The sequence below is a fragment of the Engraulis encrasicolus genome, chromosome 16 (assembly GCF_034702125.1).
Source record: "Engraulis encrasicolus isolate BLACKSEA-1 chromosome 16, IST_EnEncr_1.0, whole genome shotgun sequence".
In the NCBI taxonomy this organism is placed as follows: domain Eukaryota; kingdom Metazoa; phylum Chordata; class Actinopteri; order Clupeiformes; family Engraulidae; genus Engraulis; species Engraulis encrasicolus.
Window position 1 is genome coordinate 19,802,576 of NC_085872.1, and position 17,790 is coordinate 19,820,365.

At 44.7% G+C, this 17,790-nt stretch overlaps 1 protein-coding gene across 2 annotated transcripts; it reads right to left on the bottom strand.

The window, feature by feature from the left end:
- Nucleotides 1-710: 710 nt before the first annotated feature.
- On the bottom strand, nt 711-16,078 carry exoc3 (exocyst complex component 3). Of its 2 annotated transcripts, XM_063218964.1 has the most exons (16): nt 15,974-16,078; nt 15,151-15,219; nt 14,824-15,010; nt 14,447-14,666; nt 12,244-12,416; nt 10,143-10,355; nt 9,368-9,663; nt 8,592-8,709; nt 7,766-7,891; nt 6,981-7,081; nt 5,807-5,917; nt 5,242-5,383; nt 4,547-4,669; nt 3,282-3,443; nt 2,139-2,260; nt 711-1,418 (listed from the first exon to the last, which is right to left on the bottom strand). In XM_063218964.1, exons 3-16 carry the CDS (start codon nt 14,965-14,967, stop codon nt 1,226-1,228), a joined length of 2,244 nt encoding a protein of 747 aa, XP_063075034.1. In that variant the 5' UTR covers nt 14,968-15,010; nt 15,151-15,219; nt 15,974-16,078; the 3' UTR covers nt 711-1,225. The 2 variants fall into 2 exon arrangements, with proteins under 2 accessions (XP_063075034.1, XP_063075035.1); XM_063218965.1 differs by lacking the exons at nt 711-1,418; nt 2,139-2,260; nt 3,282-3,443 and adding an exon at nt 3,497-3,660.
- Nucleotides 16,079-17,790: the final 1,712 nt, after the last annotated feature.

Here is a 17,790-nt window from a genome sequence, read left to right on the forward strand (position 1 = left end):
ACACACACGCACAGACACACACTTTCCAGCCATTGTTTTTGTTTTTTTTACCTTACACATGAAATCAGACAAGTGAATGCCTTGATTCTGTAGATTAAGAGGCAACCAAACGAGAGAAAAGAAACATTTAAAAAGAGCAGGCACACGTTTTTAGTGTCGTCAGTCCACAAATCAAGTCAAGTGACGGCCATTCTCATCTCACCCCTCCTGACACACAGTTCCCATGGCAACCTCCTGCATCAGAGGGTTGACCTTTAACCTCTACACTAGTTTACACACACATTGGCCATTTCTCAATGTTCTAGTAAGCACACATGGAAGTGTGTCAGCCTAATTGGAGAACTTAGGTGAACTCAGAGCCATCTAATAACAGAGTTGCGCAAACCGGGGACCAGGAAGTCGGTTGGTGATGTGATTCGTGTAGATTGAAATGTTCTTAACAGTAAACTTCTGTTCGTTGGAAACTAACACAGAACCATCACATACCAAACAAAGATTAAGTACAAACAAATTACATTACCTTTACCACATTTTCTGTGTTCTATGGCCACCTCCTGGAACTAAGTAACTTCTAATAGAACTAAAGTCAATGGGGATTTCCATGTTAACGCTCCGTGAGGCTCCATGAGAGCCGCCATTGCTGTGGAAAGATTGGTCCGTAGAGGTCTATGGGAGTGGCGTAACTCTGTTATTAGATGGCTCTGGGTGAACTCTGCCGAGTATCCAATCACTGGGCGTGACTGATTAGGCTGACACACTTCCAAGTGTGCTTACTAGAACATTGAGAAATGGCTTGCCTCTGTGGAGTCATCTCTGTCTCTTTCTTCCTCAAAGTGCATATGGGGTGGTGGCGGGCGGGTTCAAGGCTGTTAAGAGGTGCCAATAAAACAAGTTTAGAGCATAAAAACCTTCCCATAGTTTCCCTTTATCACTGGTGACTTCACAGAGTAACTGGTGAACTAAATATATTGAGTACTTATCACGGTCAGCTGATTTAGAGTTGGATGTAAATTTGTGGCAGGGTTTTTACTCTCTGAACCTGGCATTGACACCTCTGAAGGGTTGTTGGGGGACAATGGCGTTGCTTAATAATCCAGGACTCAGAGGAGGAACCTCCTGGAAAATCCTCAGAATTGGTGAACTCCTCTTTTTGGCGGAGCGTGGATGGGTGGATTTGCTGGCAGCCCGCCTTCCCCAAAGTCCCCTGCACCGACGACCTCCTCTTTTACTTGAGCAGCTTGGTGCCCATGGAGGTCATGGAGGTCATGGAGATGGTTGGCACGGTGATGTCCTTGAAGATGGGCTGCAGGGTCAGGCTGCTGGGCGGCCGCGTCTGGGTGAAGGTCTCGATCACCTTCTGCTTGGTGTCACGGCTGGCGTCCCCACGCACCACCAGCAGAGCCACGATGTGGTCCTCCCTACACACAGAGACATGGGGTTACAATGTGGAGAGAGAGAGAGAGAGAGAGAGAGAGAGAGAGAGAGAGAGAGAGAGAGAGAGAGAGAGAGAGAGAGAGAGAGAGAGAGAGAGAGAGACAGAGACACAGAGAGAGAGAGAGAGAGAGAGCTAAGCTAAGCTAAGCTAAACAGTAGCAGACTTCCAGCATGACCAGCAGCAAAAATGTGTGTGTATGCTATGGTATATGGTATTTCGATATTGATTCGATCCGATTTCGATCCAGCATTAACGTCTCAAAATGACAGTAGGTTTGCACACTGAAAAGACACTAAATCTTCAAATTGTTCCGTTTGGGTCCACACACCTGTTTATATTTCTATACATCTTGAGAGCAACAATATTTTTGCTTCAATCTATGCATTACCACTCACACCACACTGCAATGGAGTCATTCCATGTCAATTCACACGATTCCCTAGGCCTAGAATCTCCCCAGGTGACCCTCTTCAAGCTGCCGGCTTGTAAATTTTGTGTGCAATGCCTGAGCATGAAATGAGCTTGACACCCAAACTTTGGAGGTCCTCTTCTCCAAAACAGCTAGAGTTGTGGTGCTAAAACTTGAGTGTATGACCCAATACGACATCATACACAGTCTTTACAACTAACCTTTTGGGATTTGAAACAAATCAGCATGTGAATTGACATGGAAATGATCCAATACAAGATCCACAATACACACCTGATGTCTGGGTATTTGGAGACCAGTGTGGAGACCTCCAGGGAGAGCATGGTGGTGTCGCTCAGCTTGAACACCTCCGCTATGGCAGAGATGGCGTCACACAGCCGATCCGCCTCCTCGTTCTGCAACACACGGCCAATCACACAACCTCATCATCAGCCAATGATCATCAAGAGCAGTGGCTCTCAACCTTTTCCCATTAGTTAGAAACTTAATTGTCCCCAATGGGGGGATGTTTGTCAGTAAGTGAGGTAAACACCAGGCAAGGTGTATTATGACATGATAAAACAAAGATTTTACACATTGCATTACACATTTAATTTACCCAGATAAAGCCATCATCAATCAGCAGCTCTCAACCTTTTTTCAAAGAAATGCCTCCCTGACTTCATTACAAGCCTGACAATGACCCCCATGGAACAGCATGATGTGAAAGACGATGAAAAAAAACACAAACACATAATAATAGTGATAATAGGCGTAAGTAACAATATGTTTGTGCCATTAATATACAGGTTTCTTATATGCAGCTTTCTAGATGCGAGGGATTCTATTTACTTTGAATGGGTCTTTCCAATACCCTCTCATATGTGACTGAGTACTCATCTCTCATTGGGTTTTCCTTAAAGGGACACTGTGCAGGAAATGGTCAAAAAAGGTACTGCAACTATGCTGCTCATTGAAATTGGGTTGCCTATTGCCAAATTTGATCTTTTCATTAAAGTTTACTAAGTAATAAACTAAAATGTTCTAGTATGGCTCAAGTACAGTCATTTTTGCAGCTAAAAATGGCTATTTCTGGAAATTCAAAATGGCGGACCATGGAGAAGATCCCCCTTTTCGTGTATGTAGTGCAGTTTTTCCAGTCATAATGAGTACTTTGAATTTAATAGTGGTGGTAAGTATTCATGAAAAAGGTAACATTAGTGAATGGGTAGCATGGATTCTGGAAATAAACAACTAAAAAGCTCACACAGTGTACCTTTAACTCACAGATGATACTGTGTGTGTGTGTGTAAGTGTGTGTGTATAAGTGTGTGTGTGTGTTTAACTACTTTATTCTTGTCTCGAATGACTACAGCACCTAAAATGCATGTGTGCCTGTGTGTGTGTGCGTGTCCAATACAGTAACTATAAACCTACACCGGAGAGTTTCCTGAAGAGGAACTTGAACTGGTCGGCCTCCTTGATCATGCGGTCGGCGCCGTCCTTGCGCTCCTCTGGGCTGCGGAAGGTGATCCGCTTCTGCATCACCGCCTTCATGTACTCCACCACCACACGCCGGTGGGCCTCGCTCGTCATCTCCTGTGGAGAATAAAAAGTATTTACATTACCAGTAAATACAAATACAGAACAAATACAGGACCAATCATGTTAATGCCTAACCGCATGCATCGGTGAGACTCGCTCGTCATCTCCTGTGGAGGGTAACAAGTATTTACATGAAATACAAATACAGAGCAAATAGAGGACCAATCATGTACTCCACCACCACGCGTCGATGGGCCTCGCTCGTCATCTCCTGTGGAGACATAAAAAAGTACAGTATTTTACATTTAACACAAATACAGAACCAATCATGTTGTTGCCCTGACAAATGCGGCGTTGAGCCTCGCTCGTCATCTCCTGCCTGCGGAGAAAAAAAAAGCATTTAAATGACCGGTAAATACAAATACAGAACAAATACAGAGCCAATCAATCATGTACTCCACCACCACGTGCCGTTGGGCCTCACTCGTCATCTCCTGCGGAGAATAACAAGTATTTACATTAAATACAAATACAGAACCAATCATGCCGTTGAGGCTTGCTCGTCATCTCCTGTGGACAATAAAAAGTAATTACGGTACATTAAAAGGTGCACTGTGTAGGATGGTGGCCAGAGTAGGTATTGCAACTAGGCTGCTCATTGAAAATGTGATCCTTTCAAGAATATTCAATAAGTAATAAATAAAAATCTCTATTTCTGGAAACTCAAAGCACATCGCATTCACCCATTCACACTCACATTCACGCACAGTTGGCAGTGGCTGCTATGCAAGGTACAACCCTTTGACCACCAGTAGCAATTTGGGGTTTCAGTATATTGCTGAAAGACCCATCAACAGGGTCAGGCAAAACGGGCCTCGAACCTACAACCCTCTGCTAGCCGAACAGGCTCCTCTACCACCCGAGTCACCACCGCAAGATCACTAAAAGAGTCAAAATCAAGAGAACACCTCTGCAAACTGTATGTGCACCTATAGGCTGCTGGCTGCTTCAGCCAGGTCCAGGACAAAGTCATCTAAAAGGACCCCCCAATCCAATACATAAAATGTATTGAGGAGCCGATTCTGGGCCCCCTGTGTCCTTGTGTCCGGGACAACTGACCTGCTTACCCCTCCCTGTTGGCGTCCCTGTGTACTGACCTGGTTGTAAGGCTTCTTGATCTTAGCAAAGTCGTTGAAGTAGTCCTCTACCGTGACACAGATGGTGTCCACCGCATGGGATCCCGTCAGCCACTTCCTGGTCAACAGCTCAGTCAGATGGTGCTGCTCACATTAGAATAGAGTAGAGTAGAGTAGAGTAGAGTAGAGTAGAGTAGAGTAGAGTAGAGTAGAGTAGAGTAGAGTAGAATAGAGTAGAACAGAGTAGATTAGAATAAAGTAGAATAGAATGGAGTAGAGTAGAGCAGAGTAGAATAGAATAGAGTACAGTAGAGTAGAGTAGAATAGAATAGAGTGGAATAGAATGGAGTACAGTAGAGTAGAATAGAGTGGAATAGAATAGAGTAGAGTAGAGTACAGTAGAGTAGATTGTCTTTTTATTGTCCCTATTCACATGTACACTATACAAATTCAATGAGATTGAAAGCACTCCTTTCAGTGTAGACAATTAGAAGGGAAATACTGTACATTAAAGGGATATATACTATACAACACATTGGGCTATTCACACAAAGTAAAAAGGGATATTTAAACACTATATACTATGTAGGGTGCTGGTCATTGTTACACATGATCTTTGTAAGATAATGTACATTGAAAATCATGAGGGTCTGCCTCAGCGAGGTGGGACGTGCATCCTATCATTCTCCTGTTTGACCTCTCATCATCACACCCACCTCCAGATCGAGGAAGACTTCGTCCAGCAGGAACTGGCAGCCTTCCCTGGCCACGTCGTTCAGCGTCCTCTCGATGTGCTCGTCATACTGGCTTGACTCAATCGACTGGGAATACTTCCTCTTCAGGCTGTTAATGGACTCCCTGAGGGAACACAGACCACAGTTACTTACTGTAGTTACTATGTAATATGGTTACTTACTGTATTTACTGAATTACAGTACATGGCATTAGATTCAATTTCACGCTCCCTGATAACAGAGCAAAACACAGTTACTCTAATGATTACATCACTTTGAATATGATGCTATACATGATGCTATAAATATTGTACAAGTTTGACCCCATCAATCTTCAACATTCAACTCTGTACCCTGAACACCAAGCAAGCAATTCACGGATAAATGATGGTGGGAGGAAACGAGAGGATCCATGTGTTTTGCATGTTTCTTTATTTAAATTATTAATAATAACAGTTTTCAATACCTAGTCCAATAACAGAATCAGCCAATTAAATCTAGGACATAGGGACGATACAGCAAACACCAAGACAGTGCACACACTCACTTGAATGTCTGGCAGTTGTTGATGATGGCGATCATGTACTGGACGTAGCACTGAGGCAGCTGGCGATTCTTCAAGTGCTCCTCTTTGTAGTTGATCACCTCTTCCTTGTACCTGGAATTTTTTTTAAAGAGTTTGAAAAGAAATAGGACTTAGAATTAGAGCAGAATTCACAATTGTATTTATTAATTACTACATTCATTACTCTACATGTATGAAAAGTGAACGTTTCCCACTCATAATGAATACTTAGAAAGTGATGATGATGGTAAGTATTCATGGTAAAGATAACATTTGTGAATGGGCAGCATGAATTTTGGAAATAAGCTACTAAAAATATAACACAGTGCACATTTAAGTCATGACAATAACAGTACTGCAGGAGGAGCTGTTCTCTGGTAGGCCATCTGAAACCACAGCTGCGGACGTAATGAGGTGTTTTGGAAAAGGAAGAGAATGCCAAATGCCTGAGGGTCGAGGGTGGCGTGCATTACATGGTGGTTAAGTCTGGCAGAGATGGAGAACTCTTCGCCTCATTCACACATGGAAAAAACACTTCCCAATGAAACCCCTCTGACCTCACTTTGGTGCAGACCAGTCACAATCACGCAAGCAAACTATGCAATTACCTAGGGCCACTCAGCTGCAAGGGCCCACCTTGACAATGACTGGTGAGGTACTTGTACTGATATTGATCTTGAAATATCTCCAGAGGTCTCTCCCCAATAGTTTGAAGAGACTAAGTGGGGTCGGCCCAAAATATCTTAAAACGTCCCTGTTTTGGTACAACTTTGCGGTAGTCAATAAGAAATAGTCTACATTCGTACAAGTGATCTGAATTATTATTATGCTAAAGTGATTAATATCTTCTGCTACATGGTGTACTATACTGTATGTAGAAAACACAACAGTGCAACTCCGCAGGAAGCGTCCAGTAAGCGAGGGAGCATGGGGCCTAAATTGTCTCAATTGGCTGGGCACTGGACTGCTAAACTGGCAACCCGGGTTCGATTCCGGCCCAAGGTCATTTGCCGAACCTTACCCTTCTCTCTCTCCCCGCATGTTTTCTGTCTCTCTATAACTGTTCTGTCACAATAAAGGCATAAAAACAAAAAACAAAAACATCTTTAAAAGAGGGAATGAGCATGACCAGCAGAAATGGGCAGCGGTGTCTCACCTGTGTAGAAAAGAGCTCATCTGCCTCAGACACTGCTCAAGAACCTTTTCCTTGAACGTGTCGTTGACCTGAGCAGCCACCTGCAGATTCTGCTCAAACATCTGCAGACGGGAGGAGGGAGAGGAAGGAGAACGAAGCAAAAAAGATTATGCGAGAGCTCACATTCATGTCAATTTTCTTCTTGGAGCAGGCGTCACTCTTAATTATTTCAGTCTCTGAGGGTGCTGGCCCAAATTTCAAATTCAATGTTTCAAGAAGCACACTGAAGGTGGCACACGCTGAAACGCGTCTGTGCAATAAAAAACACTACTATGCAAGGTGCGGCCTCCTTCTTGAAACATTGAGCTCACATTCATGTTCCATATTTTTGCTTTTTTTAATCAAATCACATTCATATGTCCTGTATTTATTGTGCAATACAAATAAAGCTATTGTCAAAAAGTATTAAATGAAGTGCTTCAAACTGCAAATTAAGAAAACCTGGTTCTTTACGAATTGATCACAGATGTTGCTTTAAATTCAGACATCTGTAACATTCACACATACAAAACCAATTTCCACAAATCTTTGCTTTTACATCGTCAACTTAAGGTGAGTCAATTCATCCATTCTGTCTTGTTGTGTGCAGTACAAATACGTAGAAAATAATTCTGGCAACCTATTAGCACATTGTAAATGTAGTCTCCTGTGCCACAATTGATGTCAAGCATCATGCCTGAGATGACCTCCTTTTGTTGGTCCAGGGGAGATCTAAGCATCAATGGATGAGTGTGAGGTTGTCTTACCTGGAAGACGATTGCAGGGAGGGTGGTCTGGTAGTAGCCATCTTGGTCCGCCTCTGGTTCCGAGTCCTTCATCCAATCCTTCTTGTCTGTCTCCAGGGCCTTTCTGAGCCAGCCAGTGATGTTGGACTGGGGAATGGAAGAGGACAGGATAGAGGGACTATCAATCAGACAATAGAGATCACTGACGTAAATAGATATCTCTCTTGATTACTCAGTAAGTTTCTGTTATTCTGGACACAAATACATCATGGACATAATGTCCAATAAGTTGAATTTGGATTTTTCCATTGTTACAATGAGTTTAAACAAAAAAGGGCAAAAATGGTAAGGACAAAATGATTAGCCCCAGCCTCAGCATTAATAGTTAATACACTTCCATTAATTAACCAAAACTGACAGCAGGCTCTTTGATTAGTGGTTAACTAGGTTGGCACATGTCCTACTGGGGATTTTGGCTCATTTCTCCATTGCAAATTGTTAAGCTGGTCCAAATTGTATGAGGAGGTGGTTGAGAACTTACTGTGAAGGTCTGTATGTATTTGGTGGTTGTGAACTCACTGTGAAGGTCTGTATGTATTTGGTGGTTGTGAACTCACTGTGAAGGTCTGTATGTATTTGAACTCACTGTGAAGGTCTGTATGTATTTGAACTCACTGTGAAGGTCTGTATGTATTTGGTGGTTGTGAACTCACTGAGAAGGTCTGTATGTATTTGAACTCACTGTGAAGGTCTGTATGTATTTGGTGGTTGTGAACTCACTGTGAAGGTCTGTATGTACTTGGTGGTTGTAAACTCACTGTGAAGGACTGTATGTATTTCAACTCACGGTGAAGGTCTGTATGTATTTGCTGAGCAGGTCGTCCACCACCTCCTGTGACAGCAGCGGCTCCAGCAGGGTGACGTCACACTCCGCCTTCAGCTCCGGGTGGCCCATCATGTCCACGCTGCAAACACACACACACAGATGCGCGCACACGCACGAACACACACACACACACACACACACACACACACACACACACACACACACACACACACACACACACACACACACACACACACGATAGTAAATGACTTGTGTTTTAAGGCCCTTTGTTATGTATGCCATCATGTTCAAAGTTCGAACCTGTAAGCCTGTTGATCTTGACCAACTTGATCCCACCAGCACAGAATCAGTTGGTCGTAAGACAAGTCCACAGGCCTACTGGTTACTGATACGTTAGCTGTGTTGGAAGGAAACAGTGTTCCTTTTTTAAACTTCGGAGACCTCTGTGCCAATGATTGTCTAATAGAGTAAGATACTTCAGGTTCACACTTTTACGGGATCCATGTGACGGCAGGTGAACACCCCTTTAGGAGATCTTAGGAGACTTAAGGTTAAAAATAAATAGAATTCCATTTCCACCGAAGATGGTGGTAGTGGCCATTTTGTGCAAGCCACCACCAAACACCACAGAAAGAGAAGAAGAGGGAGGGGACAATGGCCCTTTAGGAGATTGAGCACCTCTCTGCCTCCTCTCTTGCCGGCCGACGGGCCTCTCTCACCTGCTGTAGGTGTTGAGCACCCGGGTGAGCAGCGAGACGATCTCGTTGGCCTCTTACCTGCTGTAGGTGTTGAGCACCCAGGTGAGCAGCGAGACGATCTCATTGGCCTCCAGGTCGCCGGCGGCCAGCTCCTGCACGTTGGCGGCGACGGCGGCGTGGTAGTTGTGGAAGAAGGAGGTGAAGGTGTTGTAGTGTGGCGGGAAGCACTGCACCACCAGGTGGCGCACCACCAGCAGGTCGTCCAGCACGTACTTCCTGGTCAGCTCCAGCTGCCGCACCAGCCACATCTTGTCAGAGTCGCGCGTCTCCGACTGGGTGCCCTCGATGCGGCGGCTCACCGTCTCCTTCAGCTCCTACAGGGACGGAGGAGAGAGAGAGATGGAGGAGAGAGAGGAGAGAGGGATGGATGGAGAGGGGGGGGTGGAGAGAGAGAGAGAGAGAGAGAGAGAGAGAGAGAGAGAGAGAGAGAGAGAGAGAGAGAGAGAGAGAGAGAGAGAGAGAGGGGAAGGGATTGATGTATGGATGGTGCTGCTGACTTTATTTTTGATTCAGTTTACTTTGCTTAGTCCAGAGGAGTACGTATACTAAGAAGCTGGTTCAGGAATAAACCAAATTCAGTTAATAGGTAAATCATCTTAAGAAACCTTAACAAATGGAGGACTCCAGGCTCTTCCATTAGATGATTTACCTCTTAATTTAACCTGAATCAGCTCCTTAGTTTAGGCCCCTGCACCAATTTGAGTCAGGTGTGCATGTCTTCTCGGTTCAATAATCCATCCCACACACCAATAGCCATCCCTCTGCTCCAACCCTCCAGACCACACGGCCTCACCTCGAACATGCGCTCCTTCCACCGCTTGGGCCTGCCCGGTGGGATGAAGCCGGTCTGCTTCTGGCGCTCCAGCATGCGGTTGTCGATGATCTTCTCGCGCTCGATGATGCGCACCACGGACACCAGCATGGTGGGGTCCCGCCGCACCGTCCCCATGGCGCGCTGCAGCACCATCCACAGCTGCTTGGCCAGCTCGTCAGACAGTGGCTGCACCTGGTCACATGACCACACATCACATTATAGTACGATAAGTCAGACAGCGGCTGCATCTGTTGACATTACAACACAACACATTATAGAAGCTTTTAAAAAAGGGATAAGATAAAGATATGATCAATCAGACAGCGGCTGCACCTGGTCACATGACAACACATCACATTATATTAAGATAACATAAAATAAGTCACATTACAATACATCACATTATAGTAGCTTTTTAAAGGGATTAGATAAGATGAGGTAAGTCCAACAGAGGCTGCACCTGGTCACATAACATTAAAGGGACACTGTGTGAGATTTGTAGTTGTTTATTTATAGAATTCATGTTGCCCATTCACTAATGTTACCTTTTTCATGAATACTTTCCACCAGCATCAAATTCTAAGTTTTCATTATGACTGGAAAAATTGCACTTTTCATACATGATACACTTCTCCATTGTCCACCATTTTGAATTTCCAAAAATAGGCATTTTTAGCTGCAAAAATGACTGTACTTGGACCATACTAGAAAATGTTTGTTTAATACTTAGTAAACTTTAATGTAAAGATCAAATTTGGCAATAGGCAGCCCAATTTCAATAAGCAGCATAGTTGCAGTACCTTTTTTGACCATTTCCTGCACAATGTCCCTTTAAATCACATCACATCACAACACATCACATCACATTGTTTTTTTTCCCGAGAAACATGAGATTTTGGGGGGGGGGGGGGATGCCGCTTATCAATTAATCCTACCTCAATCGATAAGGCAGTCAACTAACGATTAATGAATTAATCGATAATTTGCATCCCTAATTGGAACTGTGCTGCCCATTCCCAAATATAGAGTACAGCCATAAAAACAAGTAAACACCAATACACCACCAACACACCACCAACCAATACAGATAACAGAAGTATAAATAGTGTGGGGAAATACAGAGTACTATGCAGTCATGACTAAGTTAGTGGACCTCCTGTCCGAACTAGAGTAGAGCAATATCCACTTTATTGTCCACGGCTATAAGAGCGGAGCCATTATTATTTGGGTAGGAGGTGCCACTGCTAAATCTTTCGGAAGGGCTATGGGCAGCCTAACAGGAACTAGCCGACAGGAAATGGTGCGGGACCACAAATAACTTCACAATTAGCAGGGTTAAGGCTTTTTCACTCTAGACCTGCTGCAGTCGGCGGAACTGAACCCATTTTTACGGGCGGTGGTGAAAATGCATGGAAACAGATCAGTCCTTCCACACCAGCACAGCGGTAGTTGGGCGGTAGCGGCATGGGAGACGGCTCAGTGCTGTGCAGTATTTGGAAAATCCAACTCGAGCGGAATTTTCATAGCGGCGGCCGGCAATGTCCTATTGACATGAATGGCAAAGTAGCAAACTAGCATTAGCTGTGTGGGGAATTTTGAACAGGACTGAAGGCGCACGGCGACACAGTCAGTGTGATCGGCAGAGTAGCAATGCAGCGTCTAACACTCGGCTGAAAAAACGGCATCTTCCTGCCGCCACGCCACGCTCTGGTGTGTAGCTGGCCTTAGTTGGCGTGGTGATAAGATGGATAATAGTAATATAAATTCAAAGAACACATGCAGTGGAAATGCAGAGCACAATATGCGGTCATGACAAATGCTGCGTGTTGACCAAATACGACCTACACGACCCAGGTAGCTGAGGTCACTAGGGAAGTTTCGCCATGAATTCACTGTATTCGCTCTGGATGTGACATTGACGTGGCCTGACTTTAATCTCCGAAATTCGCTCTGGTCACTTCGCTCCTGGCAAATTCGCTTTGGTCGCTTTAGTCACCGACCCTCTACAGAGAAATAATGACTTTGGTTGGTCAGATAGCATATGTCGCGCTTGCAAAACACATAGCAAAGGCCAGCTCACCTGACTGAAGTAGCGCCGGATGAGGTCCATCTCATGTGTGTTGCGGCTGTCCATGCGGTACTGCTCGTACATCAGGTCGTCACGGGAACGCTCGAGGTCCATGAGCTTGGGGTGCGCCTGCAGCAGCTCGCCCTGCTCGATCAGGTCCTGCGTCTCCTGCACGATCTCAGGCACTGCGGAGAGGGATGGACAGGAGAGCAGGAGAGTAGAGCACGGCCATTATTATTGTTCCTAATGAAAAATTAAGATGTGCAACAAACAACAGATGCATGAAATGTCAAGACACGCTGCACAAATCCACAAACGTCACACATTTACAAATGTGTACACTAAACATAGTACAATGCACAAGTGTCTTTATGTTACTGTACATATTTAATAACATCTGCATACACGTAAGTAACACACATACCAAAAACCCACATATCACAAATCTACAAATATCTGCATCTGCAAGATAACCGTGATGGTGAGGGATAGGGTAGGACAGTGTTTTGAAGATCTATCTGTGCGTTACTCCAGGTTATTATATGGTTGTGACGTCATCTGTCGAATGCTCCATTCATTTCAACGGGGCTCCCCAACGTTCGGACGTCTGTTATTTTTCGATAACGGACGGGTTGGTCTATAACAGACCGCTGTCAATGGCAACAAGACTTTTCACTGCTAAAGCGACTTTTCAACAAGACTCTAATCAGCTGCTGTGATAGACAGCACCTGTTGTCCTGGCTACCGCTGTCAATGGCAACAAGACGTTCACTGCTAAAGTCACTGGCTTGTATACAAGTCAGTGGCTAAAGCGAATGTTTCATATCACTCCGCAGGGGGTCCGGTCTTTTGTCACTCTAATCAGCTGCTGCGATAGACAACACCTGTTGTCCTGGCTAGCCTACCTAGCTGTTGCCTATGGTGTTCCACAACGGCACTGTTTTGTTTTGCGCAGCAACAATCTTAACATTAAATAGGTCTAAAGAAATGTCCCCGCATGTGTGAATCATTTAAGTATATCCATATAATAAGCGGGTTAACTTTCGGGGAGTCGGTCGCTTTGTGGAATAGCAGCACTTCAGAGAGAACAAGACCCCTCCGCTCCGCGTCGGGGTCTAAAGATTCTCTCTGTCGTGCTGCTATTCCACGGTAGCGACCTTCTCGCCGAACGTTAACCCTTACTTAGGCCTACTACCGGTACTTGTATATGGAGGTTAGTGCTGGTACACCGCTGGGTCTCCTGCAAAGTACATGGGTCAGGGGCAGTCATGGGTAAGCGGTTAGGGCGTCAGACTTATAGCCCAAAGGTTACCGGTTTGACTCCCGACCCACCAAGTTGGTGGGGGTAGTAATTAACCAGTGCTCTCCCCCATCCTCCTCCATGACTGAGGTACCCTGAGCATGGTACCGTCCCGCCGCACAGCAGCCCATCAGGGGTTGCCCCCTTGCACGGGTGAGGCATAAATGCAATTTCGTTGTGTGAAGTGTGCACTTCTGTGCTGTGGAGTGCTGTGTCACAAAGGGAGTTGGAGTTTCCAAGGGGGGCTTTCAATCTTTCAGTTTCACTTACTGGACCGATAGATAGGGAATGGGCACATACGTACATGTTTATGATGTTTACGTTTATGACAACTTGTGACTCCAAAATATTGCCGGTTTCGTATACTTCTGCATGGTGGCGTGTGCCGTCCCATAACATTCCACTGCTGAATACTTGGCACAGCTTTGCTTCAATATTTCCCTCACAAACTTTTAAATGATTATACTGATGTTGTGGAGGGCTTCATAGGAAGCTGCAAACATAAACAGGAAGGGCACAGTTCTCAAAAGGCGGTCAGAACTGATATGAGCTTGGGGGCAGCCGTGGCCTAGTGGTTAGGGAGTTGGTCGTTCAACCTGGGCGTTGTAGGTCCAAATCCCACCTGATCTCTCCCTACATTCGAATCCCTTGAATCCATGTCTGAGGTGCCCTTGCTCCAGGGACTGTAACCAATATACTGTACCTAAATAACTCTAAGACACTTTGGATAAAAGCGTCAGTCAGCTGAGTGCAACGTAATAGCAGCAATAATAATAGCTTGGCATGAAGTTTGTCTTGTTTGCGTGGTGAGCTGATTTGTCCAGCGAAATACTTCAGTGGGCTACATTAAACAACTCACATTATAAGCAGACTGAAAAGGTCAAATGAATGAATGCTTGACATCATGAAGCTCACCTGAGAAAATGTTCTTCAAGTTCTCCACGGCAGAGGCCAGTTGGCTGTGCTGCACTACCGCGTCTTTCACGTCCTTGAGATTCTCAATAGTGTTGATGCTCTGCCGCCAGTCCTTACTGACGTCTGCCAGGGAGTTCTGGATGTCCTTCACGTCACACAAGGCGGTGTGTAGTTGCAGGAGGCCGGTGCGCACACCATCCAACTGGGACTGAATAGCGGCCTGAGAGGCAACGAAGTGATGACAACAGTTCAGCGCATCCAAACAAGCATGACTGACAATTCCATTTACATGGCGTTTATTGCTAAACCGTATAAATCATCCCTTTGCTGGCCAGAGAAGGCACAGTAAGAGGGCAGTTTTAACACATATTCATTACCTTCAGACGAGCCTCCACAGAGGCTTTCTTGCGTGCCTCTCTGCGCCGATACTGTTCGACTTTGTCCAGCTGGTCTGACCGCTGGAGCATCCCTGCTACTCGCTGCACAGCCATACCGACAGCTTCCCGACTGGTCTCTTCCATGGTTTTGGACGCACTCTGGCTTCACAACAGCAGATGACTAACCCTATGGGGATTAGACAATTGCACAGCCCCAAGATGAAAACGTTTCCTGAATAACTCTGCTGACCTTCGACAGCATCCCTATTACCAAACCTTCCCTGTATTCCATTACAAGAACAATCACCTTAGTAGATGAGTCCTTACCTCTCTCGGTGGCGCACAGATCAAACCAGCAGCATCGCCACGCAGGGATATCGGCTGGGACGTTATATCCTGATAGGTAAACAATAATAACCACTGTCAACCACAACACTAGCGTATGGCTAGCAACTCATAGCCGCCCTCTTGCTAACGCTATCACTGCATAGCTGTTTTGATTCCCAGATTGACGCTCCCATCTCAGGACGCTCCCATTTCATCTCGCTCCCACTAGCCAGACTATCGGTACCACCGCCATATGACGGAGCCAGTTATCTTGTTGATGTTAGTTTTTTGTTTCTAACCTTAACCTTAACCCTAAACCTAACCCTAACCCTAATCCTAACCCTAAACTTAACCCTAACCCTAACCCTAACCCTAAACCTAACCCTAAATTGCTTGTATGTGGCAGTATATGATAATACGTGAAATATAATCGGGTGGGACCGCACGTCCGGGAGTGATAGAAACACCTGGGACCGCACGTCCGGGAGCGAACTCAGTTGGGAGTATCAATCCCCTTACCGCTGTTTTTACAGAGAGCTACACCAGCAGCACAACATGCTAGCCATTCAACTGCAGTATTACAAACCCAATGATGAATATATGTAACTCTAATGTAAACATATAGTTCTAACGCATATAGTTGAAATTCGTGAATTATAAACAATCATATTAGCCTGCCCATCCGTCTAGGAACAATTGTGGCAATGGTAGCACTAGCCAGGGGGAGCTTGCTATCAAATGTATAATCCGGCAAAAAATAAATCAGGTTTAGTACAAAAACCGACGACAAAGTAGAAAAGCAGCATCATCGTGCTATGCTTACCAACAGAGGGCCTGTCACACTATTCCCTAAACGCAGCAATAACCATTGGTGAAAATTATTCCCCGACTCCGATAGGACTCAACTCCGATAGTTCCTGGTTGTGTTCGGCTGCCGTCAGAGTGAACGTGAGTGTTTGAGCACCGCTATTCTGGGATTTACGGCGGGCACTACATAGGCAAATTCCCAGTTAGTGTGGCACACACGCAACGAAGTTGCTGAAGATGTTTTAAAGTTAATATGTGTTTTGTTATTACCTGCCCAAAACGTAATAAAACGAAGACATTTTACAGCTGACATGCTGTAACTGTGTGAAAAGTAGTGTCTTCGTGTCCAGACAGGTGGCTTTTTAATACGGGCCAGAGTTTTTATTTTAAATGTACAAATATTAATTGCAGTGAAACTTGGCGTCCTTTGTCCCACTGGAGTTAAGGTTGAACAGGACATCAGAGATTTAAATTCAGATAAGCCTGATTCCCGAGTTGGGCCAGTTGGACTCCGAAGCATGGTGTCGTAATCCCTACATTAGCTGAGTCCAAAAACTATCCTGCCTTATTTCATTGGGAACAGCGCTGCACCCACCTCCGTCTCAGCAGTGAAGCAGCTGACAACTGCTGACAGGGTTGTGACGTGACGTCACAGCTGTACACTTTCCCAATCCTGTATATTGACAGGTAAACATGGGTATTATTAAAGAGGCCAATAATAATAATAATAATAATGATAATAACAATAATAATAATAATGCATCAAAAACAACGAAATCCTGTTACCTAATTAATCAACCTCAAAGCTGTCACACACCTTGCACATTTGATAACCAGAGATCACATCCCCTCCACCCACTCTTCACACTACTTCCATCCAGCTGTACAGGACACTCAGATGGTGACGGGCACACTTTAACAAAAGCTTTGCTCCATCTGCTATCCCTGCACTAAACAAACTGCAACAGTAACCTGGAAATGTATAGGCCTAGTGTCTGACGGTCATTTGTGGTGTGCTTGTGGTGTTATATGGTGTGCATGTATCTGTTAGGCCTAATCAATGGTGTTCATGTCCCCATTTCTGTCTGCATTGTGTTGTGCTTGGGTCGTCTGACAATGTCTGAGTGTATTTGTATTTGTTTAGTATCTGAATGTTCAATGGTGTTGTTGTCTACATGTCTGTCTTGTATGCTACATGTCTAAAGGTGACAATGAATTTCCCCTTTGGGACAATAAAGGCTGTCTACTATCTATCTATCTATCTATCTATCTATCTATCTATCTATCTATCTATCTATCTATCTATCTATCTATCTATCTATCTATCTATCTATCTATCTATCTATCTACACTTATAGAAGACACCTCAGAAAAGACAGGCATGTTAGCATTAACATTTATTAATGAACACATGTCAAAAAATAGGTTGTGTGAACGGGGGATATGGCCCCCACGAAGGCTGCTCAGCAGCAACACATGGGGTGCGTTCCAATATGCAACCTTGCGTCCTCCACTTGTGCCTGTGGCTTGGTACCAGGAAGTAATATGTCATGATGACATCATTGACAACAACATTATATTCACAATATCTCGCAAGCTCAATTGTAAAGTCATTTTCTCATTTGCAAACTGGATGGTGAATGAAGAATAGTCCCCCAAATATTGTTGTGGCTAGGCTGACAGCAGGGAAACGGGGCATCAGCAAAACGTGAGACCACAAGCACAAGTGGGGGACACAAGGTCGCATATAGGAAAGCACAGATGATGAATGTAAAACAGATTTTTTCAATGGTTGAATCCTTTCAGTGTCAAAAGTACAAAAGAATACGAAGA